Here is a 24,591-nt window from a genome sequence, read left to right on the forward strand (position 1 = left end):
GGGCACTTTTCATATTTCGTTGTAAATATTTCTTATTAATTTAATTAGAATCTCATAGAATACTTCGAGTAATGAATTAAAGTTCAGTGTCAAGTTCTAACGTACTTTGGATCGTGTCGAGAAACAAGTGAGTTACTATTGACATTTAATATTACCTTGTTTTTATTTTGAATCGCTGCATCGTACTCTATTTGAGACTTTGTACGTGCAAGAAGTGAATTTAAAGCGTTCTTTATTCAAAATTGCATAGGTAATATAATTTATTACAGATAAAAAACAAGTTTTCATGGATTGTGTAACAGTCGGGTCACGGATGTATGTTTGTAAATATAGTTATTGCGTGTGTGCGAAAAAATTCAAACAGACTACCATTTATTTTTTATTTGAATTTGGAATTAGAATACACATCTTTCGATGGCTTCTGTGCCATAATATTCTACGCAGTTCAAATATTTTTTTTATTTACAGAATATAAATTAGCAGGATAATGTGAAGATGCTTTATATAAAAGTAACTTTCTAATTTTTGTTTACATATTAACAAATCCGTTTTGAAGTGAATCTTCAAGCACTATATAACACTGTTGTGGCATTAATATACACTAGCTTTAGAAGAGGAAAGTCATAAAAAAGCAGCCAATTTATTAAATAAAATACACAAGTAAATTTCTAAGAATCATGATCATCAACCTACTTTCTTATTGGTGGGAATATTCCGAGGCATTACAATGTCCTGACATTGTATACAAAATATTAGCATTGAAATCCTACTTGAGGTCGGCCACAACTTTGCTCCCTCTATCATAGATTACCTAGTAAAGATTACCACTCCTAACAAGAAAATGTACCCAGTTTTGAGAATTGAAATAGTTGCGTAAAAAAGTTTTGCCACGTCTCCGTGCTAAAATGTCCCTAAAATATTTGAAATAATTATTTATTTATTATGTAAATTATGCAGTATTAGTTATTTATTCGTAAATTTTCTCTAAAAATGTTTTTATTTGTCAATAATTCAAAAAGAGAACTTACTAATAAGCCGTTTGTGGCTTCATTCAATTTCAAGGCGGCGAAGTATCTTTACTAATCTATGCTCTGGTATGAAGGGATTCAAACCTCGAACTCCAGATTGAGAGGCAGAATTTCGAAACACAACTCTACCATTATGTACTTCTATCAACTACTACTTTTCTACTTGATATCAAGAAACTTGTAACAACCTCATAATTATTTATATCAGGTGTGAGTCGTTTTACTTGAGTCATTGTTTTATGAGCCAGGCTGCATAAATACTGCATATGTGTTGAAAATATTAAATTGAAGACATCATTTTTAAAATCTATTATACTTAGTTTTACTTTTATGTGTTGCCAAGAATAATATATGTAACATGTCATAAAGTTATAGTTTGAAGGTGGTAGAATCCTTTGTGGTTTGACTCCAGCGGCACCACCACCACACCTATTTCTGCCTCATAACAGCAGTGTTAAGCGCTGCTGTGTTCTGGTTTGAAGGGTGTGGTAAGGGAGACATACTTTCCGGAGCTTTTCAGCCTAGTCCGCGGGTAGCGGCGCATCAGCGGCCGAGTTAGGAATATTTAATCTTATCTGGGGTTGATTACAGATATCCATGTGCGGCAGTAGCCACTTACCATCAGATGGACTGCATGCTCGTCTGCTACTCCTGTATTATATAAAAAAAGGGAGACACTTTCTGGAGCGTTCCAGCCTAGTCCTCAGGGGTAGCGTTGCATTTGTAAGCGATCTCAGGTAGGAATCTAATCTTATCTGGGGTTGATTACAGATGTCCATGGGCGGCAATAGCGTAACATACCAGGTGGATGGCATGCCCGTCTGCTACTCTTATATTATTAAACTAGCCGACCCGGCAAACTTTGTACCGCCTCAAAATCTATTTATCAAATATATTTCATATAAAATATAGCCTATGTTACTCGGGGATAATGTAGCTTTCGAATGGTGAAAGAATTTTTAAAATCGGTCCAGTAGATTCATTACAATCAAACAAACAAACAATGTTTTCTATATCTTTACTAATATTATATCTTTTATAATATTAGTATAGAAAAAGTTATGTTTTCCAAACGCGCCAACTAGTATTACTTAAAAAAATACTTAAAGGAACTGAAAACTCACAAATTTTATTATGTGTTACATCGGCGCCCACAAAATCGTCCCACGCTATATATACACTCTGATCTGTCCTCCAAAACACGCTAAGTAGGTATTACTTTAATAACTGGCTAAGTGCGAATCGAACGCACACTGACGGTTCCGTAGCAAATTTCCATTTCTTTTTTATTTACCATATTACGGTTGTTATAGTGCGCGCCAGACTTCTAGCCCGCTCTGAAGTGATTGGGAGTAGGTGTAGTCATAAAATTTGCTATGACGACGCGATTTATTTATATATTCAAAGCGGACTAGCAGTTTTACGCGGACTATACCTGTTACGATACTATATAAAAAGCAAAATTCGCAAATAAATAGCGGCTTCTTGTATGACGACCGCCATTTATTTTCAAGCTATTTTTATTATTATTTTTAGTATTTGTTATAGCGGCCACCATTATACATTTTCTCTAAATTCAAGTGCCTATTAAGTTCAGAAATTGAGCCCTGTGACAGACGAACAGGCAGCGAAGACTTAGTATAGTGCGCCAAACTACTAGTCCGCTCTGAAGTTGTTGCGAGCAGGTGTAGTCGTACAATTTGTTATGGCGACGTAATATTTCTATATTCAGAGCGGACTAGCAGTTTTACGCGGACTTATAATAGGGTTCCGTTTTTACCTTTCGCGTACGGAACCCTAAAAAGTATAACAAAACTTGATTATATGCAAAATATTGAATATATTTAGGCGCAGTGACATCTTTGATTCGTTTTAACATAACGTGCTACGTGGATCTGAATCATAGAGTTATTTATATGGCCGTGAATAAATTAGTATTACAATATCTGATAAAACAAGGTCAGGCGCGGTTAAAACTTAGATGGGTGACCGGTTCCTTGCATTTTGTATAGGAGTAGCAAACGTAAAGTGAAGGTGATAGAACTCTGTGGTTCGACTCCGGCGGCACCACCGCCACACCTGTTTCTGTTATAACAGCAGAGTAGCGCTGCTGTGTTCTGGTTTGAAGGGTGTGGTAAGGGAGATATACTTTTTCGAGGCGCTCCAGCTTAGTCCTCAGGTGTAGCGGCGCATTTGTAGCCGACCTTAGTTAGGAATATCTGATCCTATGTGGGGTTGATTACAGATGTCTATGGCCGACCGTAGCCAACTTACCATCAGGTGGACTATATGCTCGTCTGTTACTTATATTATAAAAAAATTGGCAATGGAGACTCCGGAGTGGAACCACGAAAGGTCATACCTTCAAAACCGTCCCGAAGTAGTGTCCTGTTTTTTTGTTTACAAGGGGGAAAACTTCAAAAGGTACCCGGTGCCGTGGGAGCGACACAGGGTTATGTGGGATTCTTACCGCACTAAAACCCCTCCGGTGGCCGTCCTTGGCGCTGCTCAGAGGGCTCCGGGATCTCCAAAGGCACGCAACCGGAGGCAACCTCTTAGCGCGTTGCTCCGTCGGGCTCTGCCCAGGTGAGCTTGGCGCTCGCCACACTGTCTGGTGCGTACGACGGTATGCGACCACACATACCGCCGTCCTTCCCAGGGGCGTTGGCTGGACGGTTCGAGCTCCCACTCTTGCCGCCCGCAACCCCGGAAGTCTCCTTTTAGTCGCCTCTTACGACAGGCAGGGGATACTGTAGCCCTATTCTGGTCCCGAAACTACAGGGACACCCGAAGTAGTGTCCAAATATGGGTTAAGGGCATCATGACATAACATAATTCGAAGGGCATTTCGAATAAGTCGCCCCGGTTATCAGCATTTTACTTAGAAGGCCTTATAGATAACATTTGACACAAATTAAGTTTTACAAGACAGATTGAGATTAGGTAATGGTGTTTTAAAAACAAATTATATTTAATATCACTTATTATACATCATCATTAGCAGCTGGAGCGTATTAGAAATTAATTATCAATTGCTTCAATGTTATAGAAAAACATTGTGAGATAATCTACTCTCCTGGGAGCATAGATTAGTAAAGATTACTCACTCCTAACAAGAAAATGTACCCAGTTTTGAGAATTGAAATAGTTGCGTAAAAAAGTTTTGCCACGTCTCCGTGCTAAAATGTCCCTAAAATATTTGAAATAATTATTTATTTATTACGTAAATTACGCAGTATTAGTTATTTATTCGTAAATTTTCTCTAAAAATGTTTTTATTTGTCAAGAATTCAAAAAAAGAACTTACTAAAATAAGCCGTCTGTGGCTTCATTCAATTTCAAGGCGGCGAAGTATCTTTACTAATCTATGCCTGGGAGTTAAAAATAACTCTAAAAATGTGAAGTCTTATCATCAATTCATTACTATGTCCACCTGTGTCCTGACCTGAGAGGAGAGGTGTCCAGTAGACACAGGTCTCTCAGAATAAGAAGGATTAGGCCATAGTCCACTGCGCTGCCCAAGTGCGTATTGGTAGACTTCATGATTTTTTTCATTCAGATGTCCATGGGCGGCATTAACCACTTACCATCAGGTGGAGTGCATGCTCGTCTGCTACTCCTATATTATATAAAAAAAATATAATACGCACATTACTCAAAAATCAGAGGTTGATTTGGATTTGAACCTCGGACCCCTTGATTGAGAGGTCGCGTTTCAATCACTACGCCATCACTTGTAGGTGGTAGAACTCTTTGTAGTTCGACTCCGGGGGCACCACTGCCACACATATTTCTGTTATAACTGCAGGGTTAGGCGCTGCTGTGTTCTGGTTCGAGGTGTGATAAGGGAGACATACTTGTCCGAGGTGTTCCAGCTTAGTAGCCGACCTCAGGTAGGAATATCTAATCCTATCTAGTCGATTACATGTGTCCATGGGCTGCAGCAGCCACTTACCATCAGGTGGACTGAATGCTCGTCTGCTACTCTTATATTATAAAAAAGTACTTCCAGTTAGATGCAGTATAAAAAAATCATATTCGAGTACAGAATAGCGTGGTTGCAATATAACTAGTAAAATAGCAGGAAGTTGCTAATTTAGCGATTGCACCAATTGTTCCACTTGAAGATTAATTATTACGCGTTGGTATAGGAGACCTTGAGTCTAGATAGATCACAGACTTACAGCGTTCCAACTAGACCTCAGGGCAGTGGACTAAGGTCGGAGACCCAGGGTGGAAAGTTGGGCCCGCAATCTAAGCTCAATCAAGCTGATCTAATTTTACAAGCTTTTTTTTATAATATAAGAGCACCTGGTGGCTACTGCCGCCCATGGACATCTGTAACGAACCCCAGATAGGATTAGATATTCCTACTTGAGGTCGGCCACAGATGCGCCGCTACCCCTGAGGACTAAGCTGGAACGCCTCGGAAAAGTCTGTCTCCCTTACCACAACCGGAACACAGCAGCGCCTAACACTGCTGTTATTAGGTAGAAATACGTGTGGCGGTGGTGCCGCCGGAGTTGAACCACAAAGGGTTCTACCACCTTACCACTCCCAGGACCAGCGGCCTGTGGACCACTCGTCCCCCATCCCGTAATCTCACGTGAGATTTTCCAAAATATTATGCGTTGCGTAAATGCGTTAAAATGAGTGATGCGTTGAATTGAATGCGTTGATGATTGATGCATTATTGAATTTACTAGTAACTATTTACTCGCAATTTTATTTTGTCTATTGGTAAAAAAATTTCGTGATATTTGTCGAGACCCCCACTCCCCAAAGCAAAATAAGATGAGATTTGGCTCGACCCCCTCCCCTCTTAATGCTTCATCAAAATAAACTCCCAGATAATTTGCTTAACGGCGAAGGAAAACATCGTGAGGAAACCTGCATACCTACGAAAACAAAAAAAATCTCAAAGGTATGTGAAGTCCACCAATACGCACTTGGCCAGCGCGGTGGACTATGGCCTAATCCTTCTCATTCTGAGAGGAGACCCGTGCCCAGCATGGGACAATAATGAATTGATGATGATGATGATGTGGTAAGGGAGATCTACTAATCCGTGGCGTTCCAATAGTCCTGAGGGTAGCAACGCAACCGACCTCTGGTAGGACAACGCTATCTAAATTTGATAAGATAAAATAATATGGTCATGAGCGGTGACCGCTGCCGTCCGGTGGATAACATAATCGCTAGCTACTACATTAAAACTATGTAGCCTTAACCCGCGACTTCACTCAAAGGTTATTAGCTTGACCTGTATCTACCTATGAAAATATCGATATATCGATATAAATTAAAATATCGATATCCGCGTCGATATATCGAGGAAGAAATATCCATATATCGATAATCGGTAAAATTTTCAAAGTATTTGGCGGTTTTAAAATCAATAATATCAATAGCTTTTTATACAATATATCTATATATAGTAAATTATTTGAATTTACAATTTATTCCTTTTTAATAGGCAAACTTCTAAAATTTCAAAATATAAGAAGACTGCTGGAATAAAAAATATATTGTTTTTATATAATTTTCGATATTGGGTATTTTGTATCGATATATCTGATCAAAATATATCGGCCAAAACATCCAACATCCCTAGTACGTATGTTACGAAATATTTTAATTCAATTTTTAGTCGTTGCGAACGTTCCATTTAATTTAAAATTTTGAACACTTATCAAGAACCAATGATAACATACGAGTACGAGTAAAATAATTTTGTCCCGTTCTCCTCATCAGGATCGTCAGGATTTACGATTTTATATGTGCAATTTTAACGTGGTTTTTAGTTCTTAAATTATAATTATTTTTCGGGATAAAACAACTTAATTAATACTAATAAGCACATAACATTGCAAAATTAGAGGTATGTGCCTGGGACTTGAACCTCGGACTCCTTGATCGAGAAGCGAATTTCGACCACTAGGCTATCACTGCTGAGTTAGATAGAATAAAAGGTGGTAGAATCCTCTGTGGTTCGACTCCGGCGGCACCACCGCCACACCTATTTCTGTTATAACAGCAGTGTTAAGCGCTGCGGTGTGGTTTGAAGGGTGTGGTAAGGGAGACTTCCTTTCCGACGCATTCCAACGTCCTCAGGAGAAGCGGCACATATGTAGGCGACCTCTAATAGGAACGAATTTGGGGTTGATTACAGATGTCCATACGGTGGTTACCATCAGGTGGACTGCATGCTCGTCTGCTACTCCTATATTATAAAAAATAGTTGGTACAGCAGCTGCGTGGGACAGTAGTTGATAACAATTAAGTTTGTCTGATAGCGCTCACAAAGGCTATTGTAAAAAGTGCAACAAAAACTATGCGTACAATTTCCGGGAATTTACTGTAGCGTGTCCTTGTTTGTTAATTATTTTCTTCTGATAAGCGTCAAGTGATAAAAGTTTACTTTTATAATGTTGAACGTGAATGGCCAAATGGCATGAAAAAAATCGAAGAACAAATGTTTAATTAAAAACATTGGCGGCTGAATCTGTTAAGCGGCGCAAATATGCAGCCTTGGGGGATGGCTACATATTTGTGCCGTTTGCGGTAGAGACTCTGGGTCCGTGGGGGCCAGAAGCACGACGGTTCTTCAAAGAAATGTCGTCGCGTCTGGTTGACGTTTCTGGAGACCCAAGAGCTGGTGCGTACTTTGGCCAAAGAATAAGTTTGGCCATACAACGCGGCAACGCAGCCAGCATCTTGGGACTCTACCGGGAGGCAGTGATTTGGACTCATTGTTTTATATTTAATTATTTAAGTTTTAATATTTCTTTTTTTGTTTAAATTATATTTTTTGTGTATATTGTACATATATTTTAAGTTTGTAAATAGATAGATATATTATATATAATTATGTTAATTAAAGAATCTTATCTTCTCCCAAAAAAAAAAAAAAATTAAAAACAATATGTTGAAAGAATTCTCAAAAATGACCCAGTTTAAAAAAAATCTTAGTTAAAATAAAATAAAAGTATAAAATACTGCAGTCGGCCATCTCGTCTCGGCCAACGCTAATCGGGGCGAAATAACGTCATTTTTTGACGTATTGCTTGAACTTTTCTATGGGATATATTTTAATAAATAAATAAATAGATATCGAAGCGTGACGTCACGTCATGACACCCGTGAGCGTTTTCGCGCTTAATTCAAAATTTGTTTTAAAAATGCTGATATTTTCGTTAACACTGAATTTATTGCCGAAATTATACGATTTTTGGAATCAGTAGACTAGTACCTACATTATAAAATGGGATTTCAAAATTTGTCATCATGCCCATTGTAAATTATTAGAAGTTTGAAAAAAAAAAAAAATTATAAAACCCACGACGATTCAAAAGTAATTGATAAAGGATAAAATAATTAAAAAAAAAAACCCGACTTAAATGATTTATATGACGATAGATAATTAAAAAAAAACTTTCATATAAAGTTGATTAGATCTATCAAAGACACGTACATATGAACGTAACGTGAAATGTAACGTGAATAATTTGAGAGTGAAATATTGTATTTCTATGCTAATTTATAAGAATAAAGCTATTTTTTAAACTATTTTAGATATAACTTTAAAATAATTTACAGAGCAATTAAATTATTATAAATATAACTTTAAATTAAATTATTTTAAATATAACTTTAAAATAATTTAAAGAATAAGATGGATGGACGCCTCGGATCAGTATGAATCCCTTCACACCAGAACACAGCTTTTAGCACTGCTGTTATTAGGCAGAAATAGGTGTGACGATGGTGCCGAAGCAGTGGAACCACAAAGGCTTCTGCCATCTTCAAAACTTTTATTATTATGTTATAACTTTTTTTTCAGAAATAAGACCAAAAAAATTGTATTAAAATGTTTGAATTCGTAGGGCTTAATGTATATTTTTTTCAGAATTAAGAAATTCATGGCCCGCGATGGACACAAGCATTGGGATGATGAAGAGAGATTGTATTCGGGGGGAAGCAGCGATGACAGCCCTACACTCTCATACAGGTACCAAAACCCTAGCTTTTTATGTCCCACTGCTGGGCTTCCCCTCAATTGGGGGATGCCTGTGGCATCACACTGTTCTAATGTAGATTGGTGGAACGTACAAAGGAAGGCTGTTTTTGAACCTATAAGGTACTTTAATGTTGTTTAATTCAAGATTGGCATCTAATCGGGGTCATAAGAAGGGTTTTAGGACGTCCTAGACGCAACAAGACTAAAATATTATTGGAGTTGTGACTTTTTTGTTCAATCTAGACTAATATTATAAAGAGGAAAACTTTGTTTGTTTGTTTGATTGTAATGAATAGGCTCAAAAACTACTGGACCTATTTTAAAAATTCTTTCACCATTCGAAAGCTACATTATCCACGAGTAACATAGGCTATATTTTAAATGAAATATATTTGATAAATAGATTTTCATTTTTCCGGGTCAGCTAGCTTGATTTTGCCGGGTCAGCTGGTTTTTAATAAGCTCAAAATAGTAGGTACAGCCTACTGAACCAATACGCATATATTATATTATTTTATGCTTTTTAATTATTTTTTTAAGCGGGGCTGAGTTATCATATTATATGATTTTTATATTATTTTTTCCTTATTGTATGCCGTATGTCGAGCCTATGTTCACGGAACAATCACAATTACGCTAATTGCGTACTAATTACGTAATTCTAATGACCCTATTGTATTTCTCACAACTCGATTTGTAGAAAACTAACCGATTATAAAGAAGCTACGTTGTTGGCAGTTGATTTTTTAAAATTGAAGTTGGAAACGACCATGCAGTCCACTAAGGTCATGGACATCTGTAATCAATCCCAGATAGGATTAAAAAAAATAACAAAAACATCTGCACTCTGTCATATCCAACGTATTGGCGAATGACCCTAAACCCTTCTCATTATGACGGAACCTGTGCCCAGCAGTGGAACCATAATTGGTTGATAACATTAATAAGAAATTAATATATTTACGTATTAATATGAAGTTAATAAAAAACTCGTAAATAAGTAACACATAACTCTATGTGTTACATATACATTAAGAATGACATTGTTAACGACGAACTACATTATCTGGTAGTAAAACTACAATCAAGCAAGGTTAAGGTAGTAAAGATGTATAAACATGACCTTGTTTTTGTGTTGACTTTTGTGACGATCACACTATCGCGATGTCACGATAAACGTCACGTGACGTCACGTGCTAATGTAAATTGTTTTTAAATTGTATTATTCGGATGTAAATAGCCAATACCGTATAATTATAACATAATATTGATATTATGAAAATCAGTCGACGAATCCATTGTCCCTTGAATCTACCTTTCAGTACGATCTCAATAATTCTCGTCATTAATACACAATCTATCCAATGATCTTTGTATCAAAAATCAAAATTGGACAAATCATGTCTACTTTCGAATATAAATGTAATCTGACGAATCCACAATCCATTGATCATGAGCCAAATATTACGACGAATCTCCAATCCGTCCCATATAAACCAAATCCGAAATCTGACGATTCCGCAATCCGCCCAACGTAAACCAAATGTAACGACGAATCCTTAATCCATTGATCATGAGCCAAGTATTACGACAAATCCACAATCCTTCCCGTATGAACCAAATTCGACGAAATAAGAAGCAAATATAACGACGAATACACAATCTGTCCAAAAAGAACCAAATATTACGACGACGCCACAATCCATCCAATTTAAACCAAATCCGACGAATCCGCAACCCGTCAAATATGAACCAATATATTACGACGAATACACAATCTATCCAAAAATAACCAAACATGACGACGCCACCACAATCCATCCAATTTAAACCAAATCCGACGAATCCGCAATCCATTCAATTTAAACCAAATTACGACAAATAATTCGACAGATACGACAAATACCGCCGCTACACACACGCGGAGGAGCTCGCGCCGGAGAGGGAGCGCCGGTCCACGGTGACGGTGCTCGCCAAGTTCTTCCTGTTCTGCACCGCCATGATACTCTTCTGTGTGCTCATGTACATTCCGGTTTATAACAAGGCGAATGACCAGGTGCCAAAGGGTAAGTGAGATGGGTATATGTTTATCAGCTTTTTTTAGATTTTTTTGACTGATTTTGTTTGTATTAATGTTAGCTATTGACATGAGTGAAAAAGAGGTTTAATGACCAGACTATTTTGTAATTTAACGATATTTTTTATACATTTTGTTTATACATTAGTTGTAGATTATTTCATTTTTAACCGACTGAGGAGGGTATGTTTTTCAACCATATGTGTAATGTACGTAGTGCCCAAACTGCTGGACGGATTTAAATATATTAGGTGTCATTATATTGGTCCTAATTGTGCCATACGCTATATCATTTTAAGCCTAGTTAATCAGGTTTTTGTTTTTATTAATTATATACTTCTCTTTACTTCTATCGTAAAAACACGTCGTTCACAAATTTTCAGCCCCTCACAAACTCAATATTTAAAATAAAAAAAAAATATAATTTTACACTCAAAGTGCGTGAAAGTATTTGAAAACATATTTATATAATTACCTATATACTTGTAGTACAAACGAAGCGTTAACTAAAATGCTAATGTGTGCGGCGTGATTTCGCACTCCGCACACTAATTGGGGCGAATGTAATGAGCATATTAATGCGTGGTCACGTGGTAATTGCTGCTTATTGACCCAGAAAACGACTAGTGCCAAAATCATGAAAATGTTGAAGAAAACGTTTTATTGTTATAATATAGGGCTGTTTTTAAGGGGGCCCCTGGATACACATACGGGGGCCTTATTTGGTTGGTAAATTATATAAACAAAAATTAAAACTCGATCAGTAAATGCGAATTAGACAATTGAAAGTCATTGTGTCGTGTAAGCGAGTATGCTTTTTGGGGCCCCTCTTATTCCCTGGGCCCTGGGCATAGATATGGAAACTAGGCAAAGATGGTCAGTTAAAAACATTTTCTTATAAAAATATATATATATATATATATTCGGAAGCCCTAGAAAATTACTCATCATCAATAAACAGTAGAGTAACTTAGTGAATATAGTACTAAGTTCTAGAATATCTGTTTTAAGTTACAATTTTCTTTCAGCGGCCGTAGCGGGCTGGTCGATACACACAAATCGCGACACAAAGATATACGTACAACCAGACAACGTTACCACTGTACACGAACCTAAGGATGTGTGCCCAAAAGCCAATAGACATAAGAAAAACCACCTCTTCCTTCTAATTGTAGTATGTTCTTCCACAATCAACTTCGAACAAAGAGTAGCTATAAGAGAAACGTGGGGTAACTACACTAGTTATCTCATCCTAACTAAACTGTTCAAAGAGGTAGCTGAAAAATACAAATCGTATAACTACACGTACGACCTATACGTAGATACGGAATCGAAGCCGAACGTAAATATTAGTTTAGAGAGGAACAAACGAGAAATATTCGGTTTTGGCCAGTTATTACCGGAAGTCGCTAAAGCTTTACAGAGTAATTTAATAGATGATAAGACAGATACGCCAGAGGAAAAAAGATTTGAAGACGATGATGATAAAATGTTACCCGAATTTGATATGAACAAAGAAATAGGTGATCTCGATGATGACACAAACTTAGATTACGATTACGGAACAAATATTATGAAAATACCACCAAAAGGCTATGAAGATGGGCCTGATTTGAGCAAAGTGCTAACAATTTTGAAGCATACAAAGACATTCCCAAAGGAAGAGCTTCAGGAAATCACGAATCCAGATTTTAAATTAGTGTTCCTGTTAGGGTTGCCCTCACAAGCAAATGATACAGAGGTCCAGGATAAGATTGATGAGGAGGTAGAGAAGTATGGTGACGTCATTCAAGAGGGATTCGTGGATTCATATAACAATTTAACACTTAAATCCATAATGATGTTGAAGTGGGTGACTAATAATTGTAATGAAAGTGGTGAGTTACTTTTATGTGATGTAGATTAGTTGACTAGACTAGTAAGAAATAATATATCAGCTATTTTGGCTTTTTGGCTTTTTGGCTTTTTCTATAAGATTGAAAACGATCTGCATATCCATCCATCTGGTAAGTGATCAATGCTGCCCAGAGACATGTAATCAATTGTATATAGAATGCGTTCTACCTGAAGCTGATCACTGATGCATTGTCACTCCTGTGGACTAGATAGTCACTTCATCTGTAAGTCAGATGTCCTGGTATAACCCTTTCACTGAAACGTAAGAACTGATTCAAGCTAAAAGTAGATGTGGTGGTGGTACCTCCTTTGTCTAATCATGCTGGTGCAATGCATACCACCTTATCTACTTAAGATTGGCCACAGATGCTGCTACCTGTGAAGACCAGGGTAGGGAGGAAATGTCACCTGTAGGAACACCCTTCAATTAGCTCTAGACCCTGTGCGCACATCTCAACAGCCTGTTTTAGAGACACGTTAATTTGTTTACTAACGCCATCTATTGTACCTGACCTAAACTAGTATATGTCAACGTGCGATAGATGGCGTGCTTTCCACCAATCATTAACCAATTCCAGTGCGCTACATCCTGAAAACGGACGACGACATGTACGTGAACGTGCCCAACCTGGTGTCGAACCTGCGGAATCGGTCGCGAGTGCACGACGCGGGCCCCCGCGGTCCGCTTCGTCCTGAACACCTGCTCATCGGGGATCTCATCTGCGGCGCTCGGCCTGTACAAGACGCCACTAATAAGTGGTAAGGTTTTAGTTAAACTTTTCGCCAAGTAATCGAAATTCTATTAGTACAAGTAAAGCTCATTAAGCTAAATAGATTTAAACAAAAAATGCATTTATTTTCGGTACACATCCTACATATAAACGTTTACAAAATATCATTAGATTACGTAAAAAGCTTTACCGTTTATCTATTGTCTCTCTCTTTTTTGATTGCTGTTCTTTCAAACTATCTATGATAAAATTTTCTTTCTGTATTCCCTATCATACTTCTCAACCTTACCTTATTTATCTCTTCTCATTACAATCTCTGGTCTTCCTTTTTCCTTTTTTCTCTCTCTCTCCTTTTCTCTCATATCCACTTGCTACTTACCCTCATCACATCATCTCCTCCCACTCAAACATCTTCACAATACTCAAATATGTAACACATATACTCTTGCTACATCTCCTCATCTCATCACTCCCAATCACTTAAAAACATCTTTACAATATTCAAATGTTAAACATGTACACCCTACCCAACAGGTACAGCCCCCGCTACATGTACGGCGGTCGCGTGTACCCTCGGTACTTGTCGGGCACGGGGTACGCCCTGTCAGCCGACACCGCCAAAGCTCTGTACGCCGCTGCTTTAACCACAAACTACTTCCATTTAGAAGATATTTATATTACTGGTGAGTTTTTATTATGGATTTATTTATTTGTTACATTTTTATTATTTGCTTAGGCAAACTTAACAGATTTTATTCTAATCATTTGTGAAGCTTCTTAAGAAAATTACACTGCCATCCTGTGAAGTAGGTCGCTTGGTGTAAAAAAAATAATTTACTGATAGTTTCCGATATCTGAGCCACTAACAATCATGACTTATATGGAATTTGCCAGAAGTCTTATGCCGTGATTGCAGTTGCTGCAAACTGCAAAAGTTTACTACTTGCACTTTCTACAAATTTCAAATGTTTGGCTAAATTTTTTTGGTACAATTTGGTACACAATTCAAGTTTCTATCGCTCTATCCTCATATTTGAGTAATTTAGTTGGATTATGCTACATTTTTCTCGCACCCTATTGTGTCAACTTTCGTGTCCATCAGTAACTTTGTATGTCATTTTCCCCGCAGGTATGTGCGCAGTGCGCGCCCACCCGCGCATCACGCCGCGCGACGAGCCCGGCTTCTCGTACACGCCCGTGCGCGGCTCCGTCTGCCTCGCGTACGCGCGCCTCACCGCGCACCGCGTGTCCGCGCCCGCGCTGCGCCGCCTGCACCGCGCCGCGCACCGCCCCGCCACGCTCGACAAGTGAGACACGCGCACACACACACACACACACACACACACACAGCGCCTCACCGCGCACCGCGTGTCCGCGCCCGCGCTGCGCCGCCTGCACCGCGCCGCGCACCGCCCCGCCACGCTCGACAAGTGAGACACGCGCACACACACACACACACACACACACACACAGCGCCTCACCGCGCACCGCGTGTCCGCGCCCGCGCTGCGCCGCCTGCACCGCGCCGCGCACCGCCCCGCCACGCTCGACAAGTGAGACACGCGCACACACACACACACACACACACACACACAGCGCCTCACCGCGCACCGCGTGTCCGCGCCCGCGCTGCGCCGCCTGCACCGCGCCGCGCACCGCCCCGCCACGCTCGACAAGTGAGACACGCGCACACACACACACACAAACACACACACACAGCGCCTCACCGCGCACCGCGTGTCCGCGCCCGCGCTGCGCCGCCTGCACCGCGCCGCGCACCGCCCCGCCACGCTCGACAAGTGAGACACGCGCACACACACACACACACACACACACACACAGCGCCTCACCGCGCACCGCGTGTCCGCGCCCGCGCTGCGCCGCCTGCACCGCGCCGCGCACCGCCCCGCCACGCTCGACAAGTGAGACACGCGCACACACACACACACACACACACACACACAGCGCCTCACCGCGCACCGCGTGTCCGCGCCCGCGCTGCGCCGCCTGCACCGCGCCGCGCACCGCCCCGCCACGCTCGACAAGTGAGACACGCGCACACACACACACACACACACACACACACAGCGCCTCACCGCGCACCGCGTGTCCGCGCCCGCGCTGCGCCGCCTGCACCGCGCCGCGCACCGCCCCGCCACGCTCGACAAGTGAGACACGCGCACACACACACACACACACACACACACACACGACAAGTGCGACACACAAACACAGCTCCGAGTCGAGCGTACGCGCGCCTCACCGCGCACCGTTCCGCCACGCTCGACAAGTGAGACTCACACAGCTTCGTGACGAGTGTACGTCACATGACACGCACGACAAGTGCGACACACGCCCACAGCTCCGAGTCGAGCGTACGCCCCACTTGCCGCGTACGCACACATAACGTGACTTGCTCGATACCGACATACACACACACCTGCATACATTGCGTCAGATTTAAAAATTATACATACCACGATCCGCTCGATAAATAAAACGCACACATAGCGACAGGTTCAGTTAATAAAACACACACACTTCGATACTCTACAAGTGAGCCACATACATACCGCGCCACATCCGATACATGATACGCACGCACACGTACGGCAACAGACACACACACTTGACAAGTGAGCCGCACACACGCCACGAAACGCTCGGTATGTAAGTTGTAAATGCAAACCGTCACGACAAAGAAATTTAAAAACATATTTCTAGCAATGCAATTTGTCAGATAACCCCCCCACAACTCTTAAGATGGCCTCGCCTTAAGGAATGCTAGGGCACACAAAAACTCGGGATAAGATTGGGGATTTAGATTAAATAAATAAAAATATTTTAGTTTAGAATAGTAATATATCTTTCCAGGTGCGAGCGCATGCGACTAACGCAGGTAAGGAAGGACCGCATGCGTCCGAAGACTCCCCCAAAACGCCCCAAAGTGAACACTTGACACAAGTATTACGATCTCGCGGGCTATTTGCACGTGTGTAAATGACCTAACGGATAGTCGCACGCGGTTTGATAATCGCGCGATTTTTATTCGGAAAAACGCAACCGTGAAACATGAGCCGTTTTGTAGTTAAGGTATATTTGTTTAAATTTGAATGTACGGGTACCGAAGATCTAACACGAATCTCTTAAAATACGTAATAAAATATATTCATATACATTAAGCACATGAAAAAATAAAAAAAAATACAGAAAAACCTACGATTTATACCTGAATTAAATATTATAATTATACTGTAAGGGTCTGTATTTATTTGCGAATAGATCCGGTTAAATTGTCACGGATGATATGGTTCTTGACCGGTTTAAGCAATATCCGGACCGAGACAGTTACATAAAAATAATAAAAAATCGTAATGTCGCAATGTTGAAAGTATCGGCATAAATCGCATAATCGTAAAAGCAGCTTTTGTAAACCAAATATTTATTTTAATACGCCTAGTTTAAAATATATCTTTGAATTTTGAAGAATACTGTTAGGATCATTATCTATTGGCTGCTAAAAGAATCTCAATTTTTAAGTAACTATTATTAAACAGTAAAATAAAATATCGGTTTTATGTCAATATTGAAGAATAATAATTATATTTAAAATTTAAAATTATATTCAACGTTATAAAAATATATATTTACTTTATTTCATATTTAATACAGAATTACTTTTAAGAAATATATTTATAATAATAAAATTAAAATACATAATTATGATCCTAAAATTACGCGAAAATTATCAACATCAAAATATAATAAATAAATTTATTTAATAAAAAAAAATATCGCTAATGCAACGCAAATAGCTTTAATTGTTAATATTAATAGTTAATATAAAATTAATAGTGTTGTAGCTACGTATAGGGTGTTCCTTTTCATTAAAAAAGAAAACAACCCAACAACAAGTAATCACAAATGACAAGCTAATTAAGAAAGTATAGAGACTTGTATTTCGCCATCCACGTCTATTGAAAAAATCATACTGTATATTGTCAGTTAAAAATAATAAAAAAGACTACAAATAAGCCATTTTGGTAATAAGCATTAAAATTAATAAAAAATCCATCTGATATTTTACAAATTAGTTTAGATTTTTACGAGACTTAACATGTAATCATGGATTTGTAATTTATAATTTTGGATTAAAACAGTAATGGAGTTATAAACCTTGAATCCTATAAATCTTATCTAGTTCTAGACTATCTAGAATTATAGATAAAAACTATATTATTATATTATTGCTAATTGCGTTGCTTTAAAAATTTAATATCCAAAAAATATGTGCTATCAACGCAACGATTTTCTACTTTAATAATTAAGAATCTCATTTTAATTAAAATATTGTAGGATACTGTTGTCTCTCTTTAAAATTTTAATCTTGTAAATAGAAATAATAATTAATAATAAATTAAATATAATAATTCATCAACATATTTGTGATAAAATAGTTAATAATATCAATTATAACCATGCTTACAATAATGATAATTGAATTACAAATATTTAATTAATAATCAAAGTTCTTTAACCAAAAAGCAGATCGTTAAATATTACTTTTGTTGCTTTTAAAAATAATTGATGAAATGTAAATTATTAAAAAATACACGCTTATACATGGTGTTAAAATTGTTACATTTATACCAAGTAAAATTCTATAGTAAATGAAGATTTCTTTGATTACACACCAATATACATGGTGTCTAAATAAATACATTTATATGAAGCTAAAAATTTAATAGTAACATTTTTAATTACACACGTGTGTATGGTATACGTATAAATGAAAATTCCTTTCGCGCATATACATGGTGTTAAAAATATTAAATATATATTAAGTAAATACATAACTTGTACAGGTTTAACCGGTTTGCCTTATAAATGAATCCTTAAGCACAAAATAATAATAATTGCCTCAGAATAAAATATTTTGCCATACGAAAGTGTGTAGTTGTGTAGTGAATAAGATTTGTTTTAAATAACGTGGTGTGATAGTACTCCTGCCAAGAGGTGATAAAGAAATAATCTGTCAAAGTAATATGCCACTTTGGAAAGAAATAAATGTAAAAATGTTGAGTTTTTTTATTAAAAATTGAGTACATGTTGCTTATTAGGCAACGTTTGTTACTATTGAAGATTAAATCGCGTTCTTCCATTTTACTTAAGACAATTAAATATACAAAACATGTTTGGTTTTCGTAAATAATGTAAGTGACGTTTGGTTTCTGCTTGTATCTCGCTCACACACACCAAAGACGAGTGAGAGGGAAATAGAAATGTGGTCATCTTGGATTCTTTTAATATTATGAACGTGGATTTTCAAGTGTTATTCATTTTAGAAGCGGCATATTATATTTTGACAGATTCTTATGTATAGATTATGTACGGTCGAACAAGTTTCTAAAACAAACACTGTAAAATAAATACAATCAAAACTTTGCTAAATAATATGAGTGGTTGTAATCCGCGCTATATTATATATTTATTATTTATTATGCTAGATAATATGCTATATAATAAAAATGTATAGTACCTACACCAAAGATATAAGTTAATTTAATCCTATTCAATATAATATCTTCTTTACTAAGGGTGCTTCCAAAATCTCTCTAAATCTATCAGAATCATATATTTCTCTTATAATATAGTATAGTTTAAGTATATTGACGTACAAACGAATATGATGCCTTATAAATAATAAATTTACGCAATTATCAATTGTGGAAATAAATGCAATTGTGATGAAATTGCTTGATTTGTGGAAGAAAGAAGACAAAGAAGATGTGTGTTCCAAATATTTTTTGATTTATACTATTTTTATGGTGTATTTGTAACAAAAATATTGACATAATTGCCAAATAATGCGGTTAAACAATTATGTTGCGTTTCACACTTTCTGGATTCAATTTAAACCATGTGAAAATCTGGATGTTTTCTCTTTGTGTGTGCACCATACCCACGACATAAAATCTTTTAAGGGCAAGTTTTACTGTGGGTCAAAAACTTATAGCAGCTTATGTACATTTAGTTCAGTCCGTCTTAGGAAAAAATGGCTTATTGTTTATTTCATTTAGTCCACGTTAGGCAGTAATTAAATTTCATTATATATTTATGCACATAATCACATCATTATATTTCATCACAGTTGCGTTTCATTTGCACCATTAATATTTTTTCAAAACACCTAGCTTAATCTATATGCGAAGTCTATTTTGGTTTATATAGTTAATAAAAAAATTCAGTAAACTTTTCCATCTGGAAAATATACATTTTAAAATCCCACATATTGCAATTTCGTTTGTTCGTGTTTATAGCACACAAGCTTGTTGGTAATGGGTCCACACAACGACAATCAACCTCAAATAGAATTGGTGTCGATTAAGCTTTGCTACTGTTGAGGAATTCTTAACGATTCTTCAAAACAGCTGTTCACCGCAGTTATAAGACAATAATAGGTGTGATGGGCGTCCCCACGTAATTCCGAAGGGTTCTAACTCGTTTATTGATAGTCCCAAATAAACCAATTAAATAACCGCTATTACAAATTATTTGACTAAATCAAAATCACCTTTATTGCATGCACGCGTCAATACTGACACGCATATACCCATGATTCATATATGCTTCTGTGGGTAAGCTTACTGTTACAGTTTACAGAGTGTCCTGTTTGTAAGAAGTAACTTTTAAAATCACGTTGTACAATTATACTCATCCAATAAATACAAAACGTTTAATTATAATTATTTCAAATTATAAAATTGGAACACTTTAATACAAAATGAATAATAAATGTTAAAATAAAAATGAATTAATTCGGCGATTTCTACTTTCGGAACACTCTGTATATAACTCTGCCGGTAAAATTCGATTGCAGTTTTTTTTTACAATTTTATTAGCTTTTTTTTAATTTGCAATATTATTATTACCTATTATTTATTTATTTTACTTATTGTTTCCCATTAAACTCAATAAATATAGTGAAATGTTTATGTTATTTAAGTTATTTTAGATTCTTTCATTGATTTTATTTTTTTGTAATTTTATAGCAATTTTATTTTTTATCATTTTTTCGAACTTTCCAGATTAAAGAAACTCAAGGGAGAATGTATATTATATACAAGTACCTACGATTACTCGTCTCGAATGACTGTCGGTGAAATATAATTATTTTAGTATTCCACAATTATAAAATGTCTTGATATTGTAAAATTTTAATGAAATGACGCAATTTTATTATTTTATCGAAATTATTTACTGATTTGTACAATGTTGGCTCATTATTAATTTTATATCGTTAGACAAATATGAACTATAACAGAGTTTAATGTAAATATAATTTAAGAATTTTAGAAAAAAGACAAAACGAATAATGTAATAGTAGGAATATTAAATCAAATGTGCCTATACAATGATTATAAATTTAGTTATAATTATTGTATTATGGTTATTATATTCAAATAATAATAATTAAATTTATAATTTTAAAATAATTAAACATTTATGTTGTAAATAATTAATTATGAATAATTGGATAAATAAAAAGCAAATAGATTTATTTGTTAAAAATTGCTCAATTACATGTTTCTATTAACTTTGTAACATTTTTTTTACAATTATTAAATCAACTTTTATTTTATGAATTTTCAAATTAAATATTTTTTAACGATGATATTATGTGGTTGCTATTTTGCTTCTTATTTAGAACTATACATTATTTTATGCAAAAAATCATTTTAATCATCTCATTTATAAATGATTATTTCACTTAACAATTGTCACTGCACTTTCTTAATAATTTATTGCGAGAATTAATTAATTATTAATTAATTAGGCATGTTTTAGCGTGGTCGCAGCTCAAAGTATTAAAATATTTTCGTTTTAATGCATCCACTTCAAAGTATCATACCGTGAACATGTTATAAACGTGTCATGCAAATAAGGTTTTTACAGTGAAAAAGATTAGCCCCACTATGGTAACTTTAAAAAAAAACTTATACTTCGGGATGAAATGTTCACATATGCTCTCCGAAGTTACAAGCGATTCAAATATGATCATTATTTGACCTTAGAAAGGTTGACCACCTAACACCTTTCTTAACGAGCGATTAGACGTGTTAACGTCGAATGCCATCCGCTTGCTTACATCATCAACACGTTTGATACAATCAATAGATAGATTGATAGATAGATGATAGATTTGCAAACGCTTGTAGTATTTTTTTATTAAGCGAAACGTTTGTACGTGTTTGGAACTCGCGGCAAACCAAGTGTGTGGACGCATAAAATATTTGTTTGGTACGTTTCTGGCAAGGTCATAGCATGATACGGTGTAGTGGACAGACCTTTATAGTCATACAATTAAGACTGCATGTCTGGGAGATGTAATTTAGTGTTCTCGAATACTTGAATTTATAGTCCGTGTAAAACTGCTAGTCCGCTCTGAATATAGAAATGAATCGCGTCGCCATAGCAAATTGTATGACTACACCTGTTCGTACCAACTTCCGAGTGGACTAGCAGTTTGCCGCGGACAATGCGTATGGAAGACATTAGTTAATTAATTATTTAATCTCAATTTAAAATAAGTATGTTTTATAAATTCAATTTTCATTTTATTGTAAAATATTTTACTTATTTAACCATGAAATATATTTCATAGTTAAATAAGTAAAAAAAAGTAAATGATTTTATAAAATCATTTACTTTTATGGACTTTAAAAATGCTGCTATAAAAATAATTAACTATATAATGCCATAAGTAGGACAATAATATTATTAGTATAAGAAAGAATACATATATTTTAACAATAAATATTATACATATTGATGCCCAAGTCGGTTGCTAATGTTGGTTGCAACACATACAACAATTTATATCAAAGACGCTTTTCTGTAATAAACTTCACTTTTTGCCCACTTGTGGGAACAGACCCTTGCCCAGCCGTGGGAACATAAAACGGTTGCAGCTAAGTAGTGATATTTCAAAAAACATAAATATATAATTCTTGAATAAAATATGAAATTATTAGTTGTGATGAAGGAAAACATCTGAAATACTGACGCCTGAGATTTCTTTAAAAAAGTTCTAAAGGTTCTGTGAAGTGCACCAATTTACACTTAAAAGTTTTTCTCACTCTGAGAGGAGACCCATGCCCAGCGGTGGGACAGTAAAGAGTGGATGACAAAGAATTATATACACTTTTCAACGTCCTAAACCAATGTACATATTAAGAAGATTTTTTATTTACAGAAATTACATAGTAAAATATAATAAAAACATTTATTGTTTGTGTACACACATCATTTTTTCGGATCATTTTTATAATTACTAAAGAAAATGTCAATACTTTTGATTGATATAAAAAATTTCCTCTAAGTACTGGCCGCAGCTTTTTGAAAATCTTTCTCATTTTATTCATACCATACATCATAATCATATTATAAATATATATATAAATCATATACATAATCAACTTAACTATTCAATAATAAAAAATTTCGCTACAAAAATTATGTACGCGACGCATAGAATACCTTTTACATTTTAGAAGTCTTAAAAATGCGTAAAATATTATTTCATCAATTATTATTACGCTTTTAAAATTATTATATAATTTCCTCGAAACTTTAATATTTAATTTTGGAGATTTCATTATAATATGTATTAAAAAATCAAGCGTTATTTTTTTGTATTATTATTTTTTTAAATCAAGTGATTAATTATTTAATGCTCGTAAAATACAAAAGACCCTTAGTAAAAGATATTATTGTAAAATTAGGATTAAATTAAAAATTAAATTGAAATTGGAATGGTGACAGCTTAATGGATTTAATCCAATTTATTCTTTTTTATTGTTTAATAATTTCTGGTTAAAATTATAATCGTTAAATAAAAAAATGTTTAAGCTATAAAAATAGTTTAGAGTTATTCGTAAAACATGTTACATGTGCATGTTCTAACATGTGAGTAATAAGTCACATGTTATATAAATGAAATTGTAAGTATAACATGTTGTGTAAAATGAAGTATGAAGTTTGGTAAATGTTGTGTTGATTGTGATTTACGGTAGATGTGAACATAGTCTATTATTATTATGACGTATGAAAGGATATAATGTTTATATTTTTAAAAATTAAATTTCATATTGGATGTTATAAAACTCTTGGTGTAAAATTTGTGTATCAGTAATGCGGCGCTGGTATTCTGGTTTGAAGAATGTGGTAGGCAGAAATACTAGAGGCATTCCATAGACATCTAAAGTAGACACAACAGACTCTATGGGAGCTAATACATGACAATGTCGTGGCTCGTCGCAGGCAGCTCTCAGGGACGATCCCTAACAGGACTTGTCGCCCATGTATTACTTAAACACCTTAAGTTTATATAAACGCTTTCTACACTCACAGCCCCACACTAGGATTCCCTGTGTCGTGGGTGCCATGGACACACACACAGACAAATACATAAACACCCAGACCCAGGAACAGAAATCCAAATTCATCATTTAGATATCTGTCTGGCCGGGGATCGAACCCGGGACCCTTTGCGCGTCAGACCGGTATGGTGACCGCTCCGCCACGCGGGTCGTCGATATGAAATTAATTACATATATCAAATATGAATCACTTAACATCAATTAACTATAAAATAAAAAAATGCCTGTATCAAAATTAAAAGTTCGGAAAAATAATTGCTTCACACTACTACACCCTCCAAACCATAACACAGCAGCGCAACACTGCTGTTATAAGGCATAAATAGGCCCCTATATAACCACGAAGCATCCTTATAAACTATTTTTTTACCCTGCAGTGTCTATCTACAGTAAATCA

At 36.2% G+C, this 24,591-nt stretch overlaps 1 protein-coding gene across 1 annotated transcript; it reads left to right on the top strand.

Moving 5' to 3' along the window:
* Positions 1-89: 89 nt before the first annotated feature.
* Positions 90-23,719, top strand: LOC140748768 (uncharacterized). Its single transcript, XM_073081637.1, has 9 exons — positions 90-127; positions 8,938-9,039; positions 10,942-11,114; positions 12,154-13,002; positions 13,600-13,780; positions 14,287-14,435; positions 14,882-15,059; positions 16,627-16,651; positions 20,841-23,719. Exons 2-9 carry the CDS (start codon positions 8,951-8,953, stop codon positions 20,913-20,915), a joined length of 1,719 nt encoding a protein of 572 aa, XP_072937738.1. The 5' UTR covers positions 90-127; positions 8,938-8,950; the 3' UTR covers positions 20,916-23,719.
* The last annotated feature ends 872 nt before the right edge of the window (positions 23,720-24,591 follow it).

The sequence above is a fragment of the Epargyreus clarus genome, unplaced genomic scaffold (genome assembly GCF_041222505.1).
Source record: "Epargyreus clarus isolate Ecla_fem2 unplaced genomic scaffold, WU_Ecla_fem_2.2 ptg000016l, whole genome shotgun sequence".
In the NCBI taxonomy this organism is placed as follows: domain Eukaryota; kingdom Metazoa; phylum Arthropoda; class Insecta; order Lepidoptera; family Hesperiidae; genus Epargyreus; species Epargyreus clarus.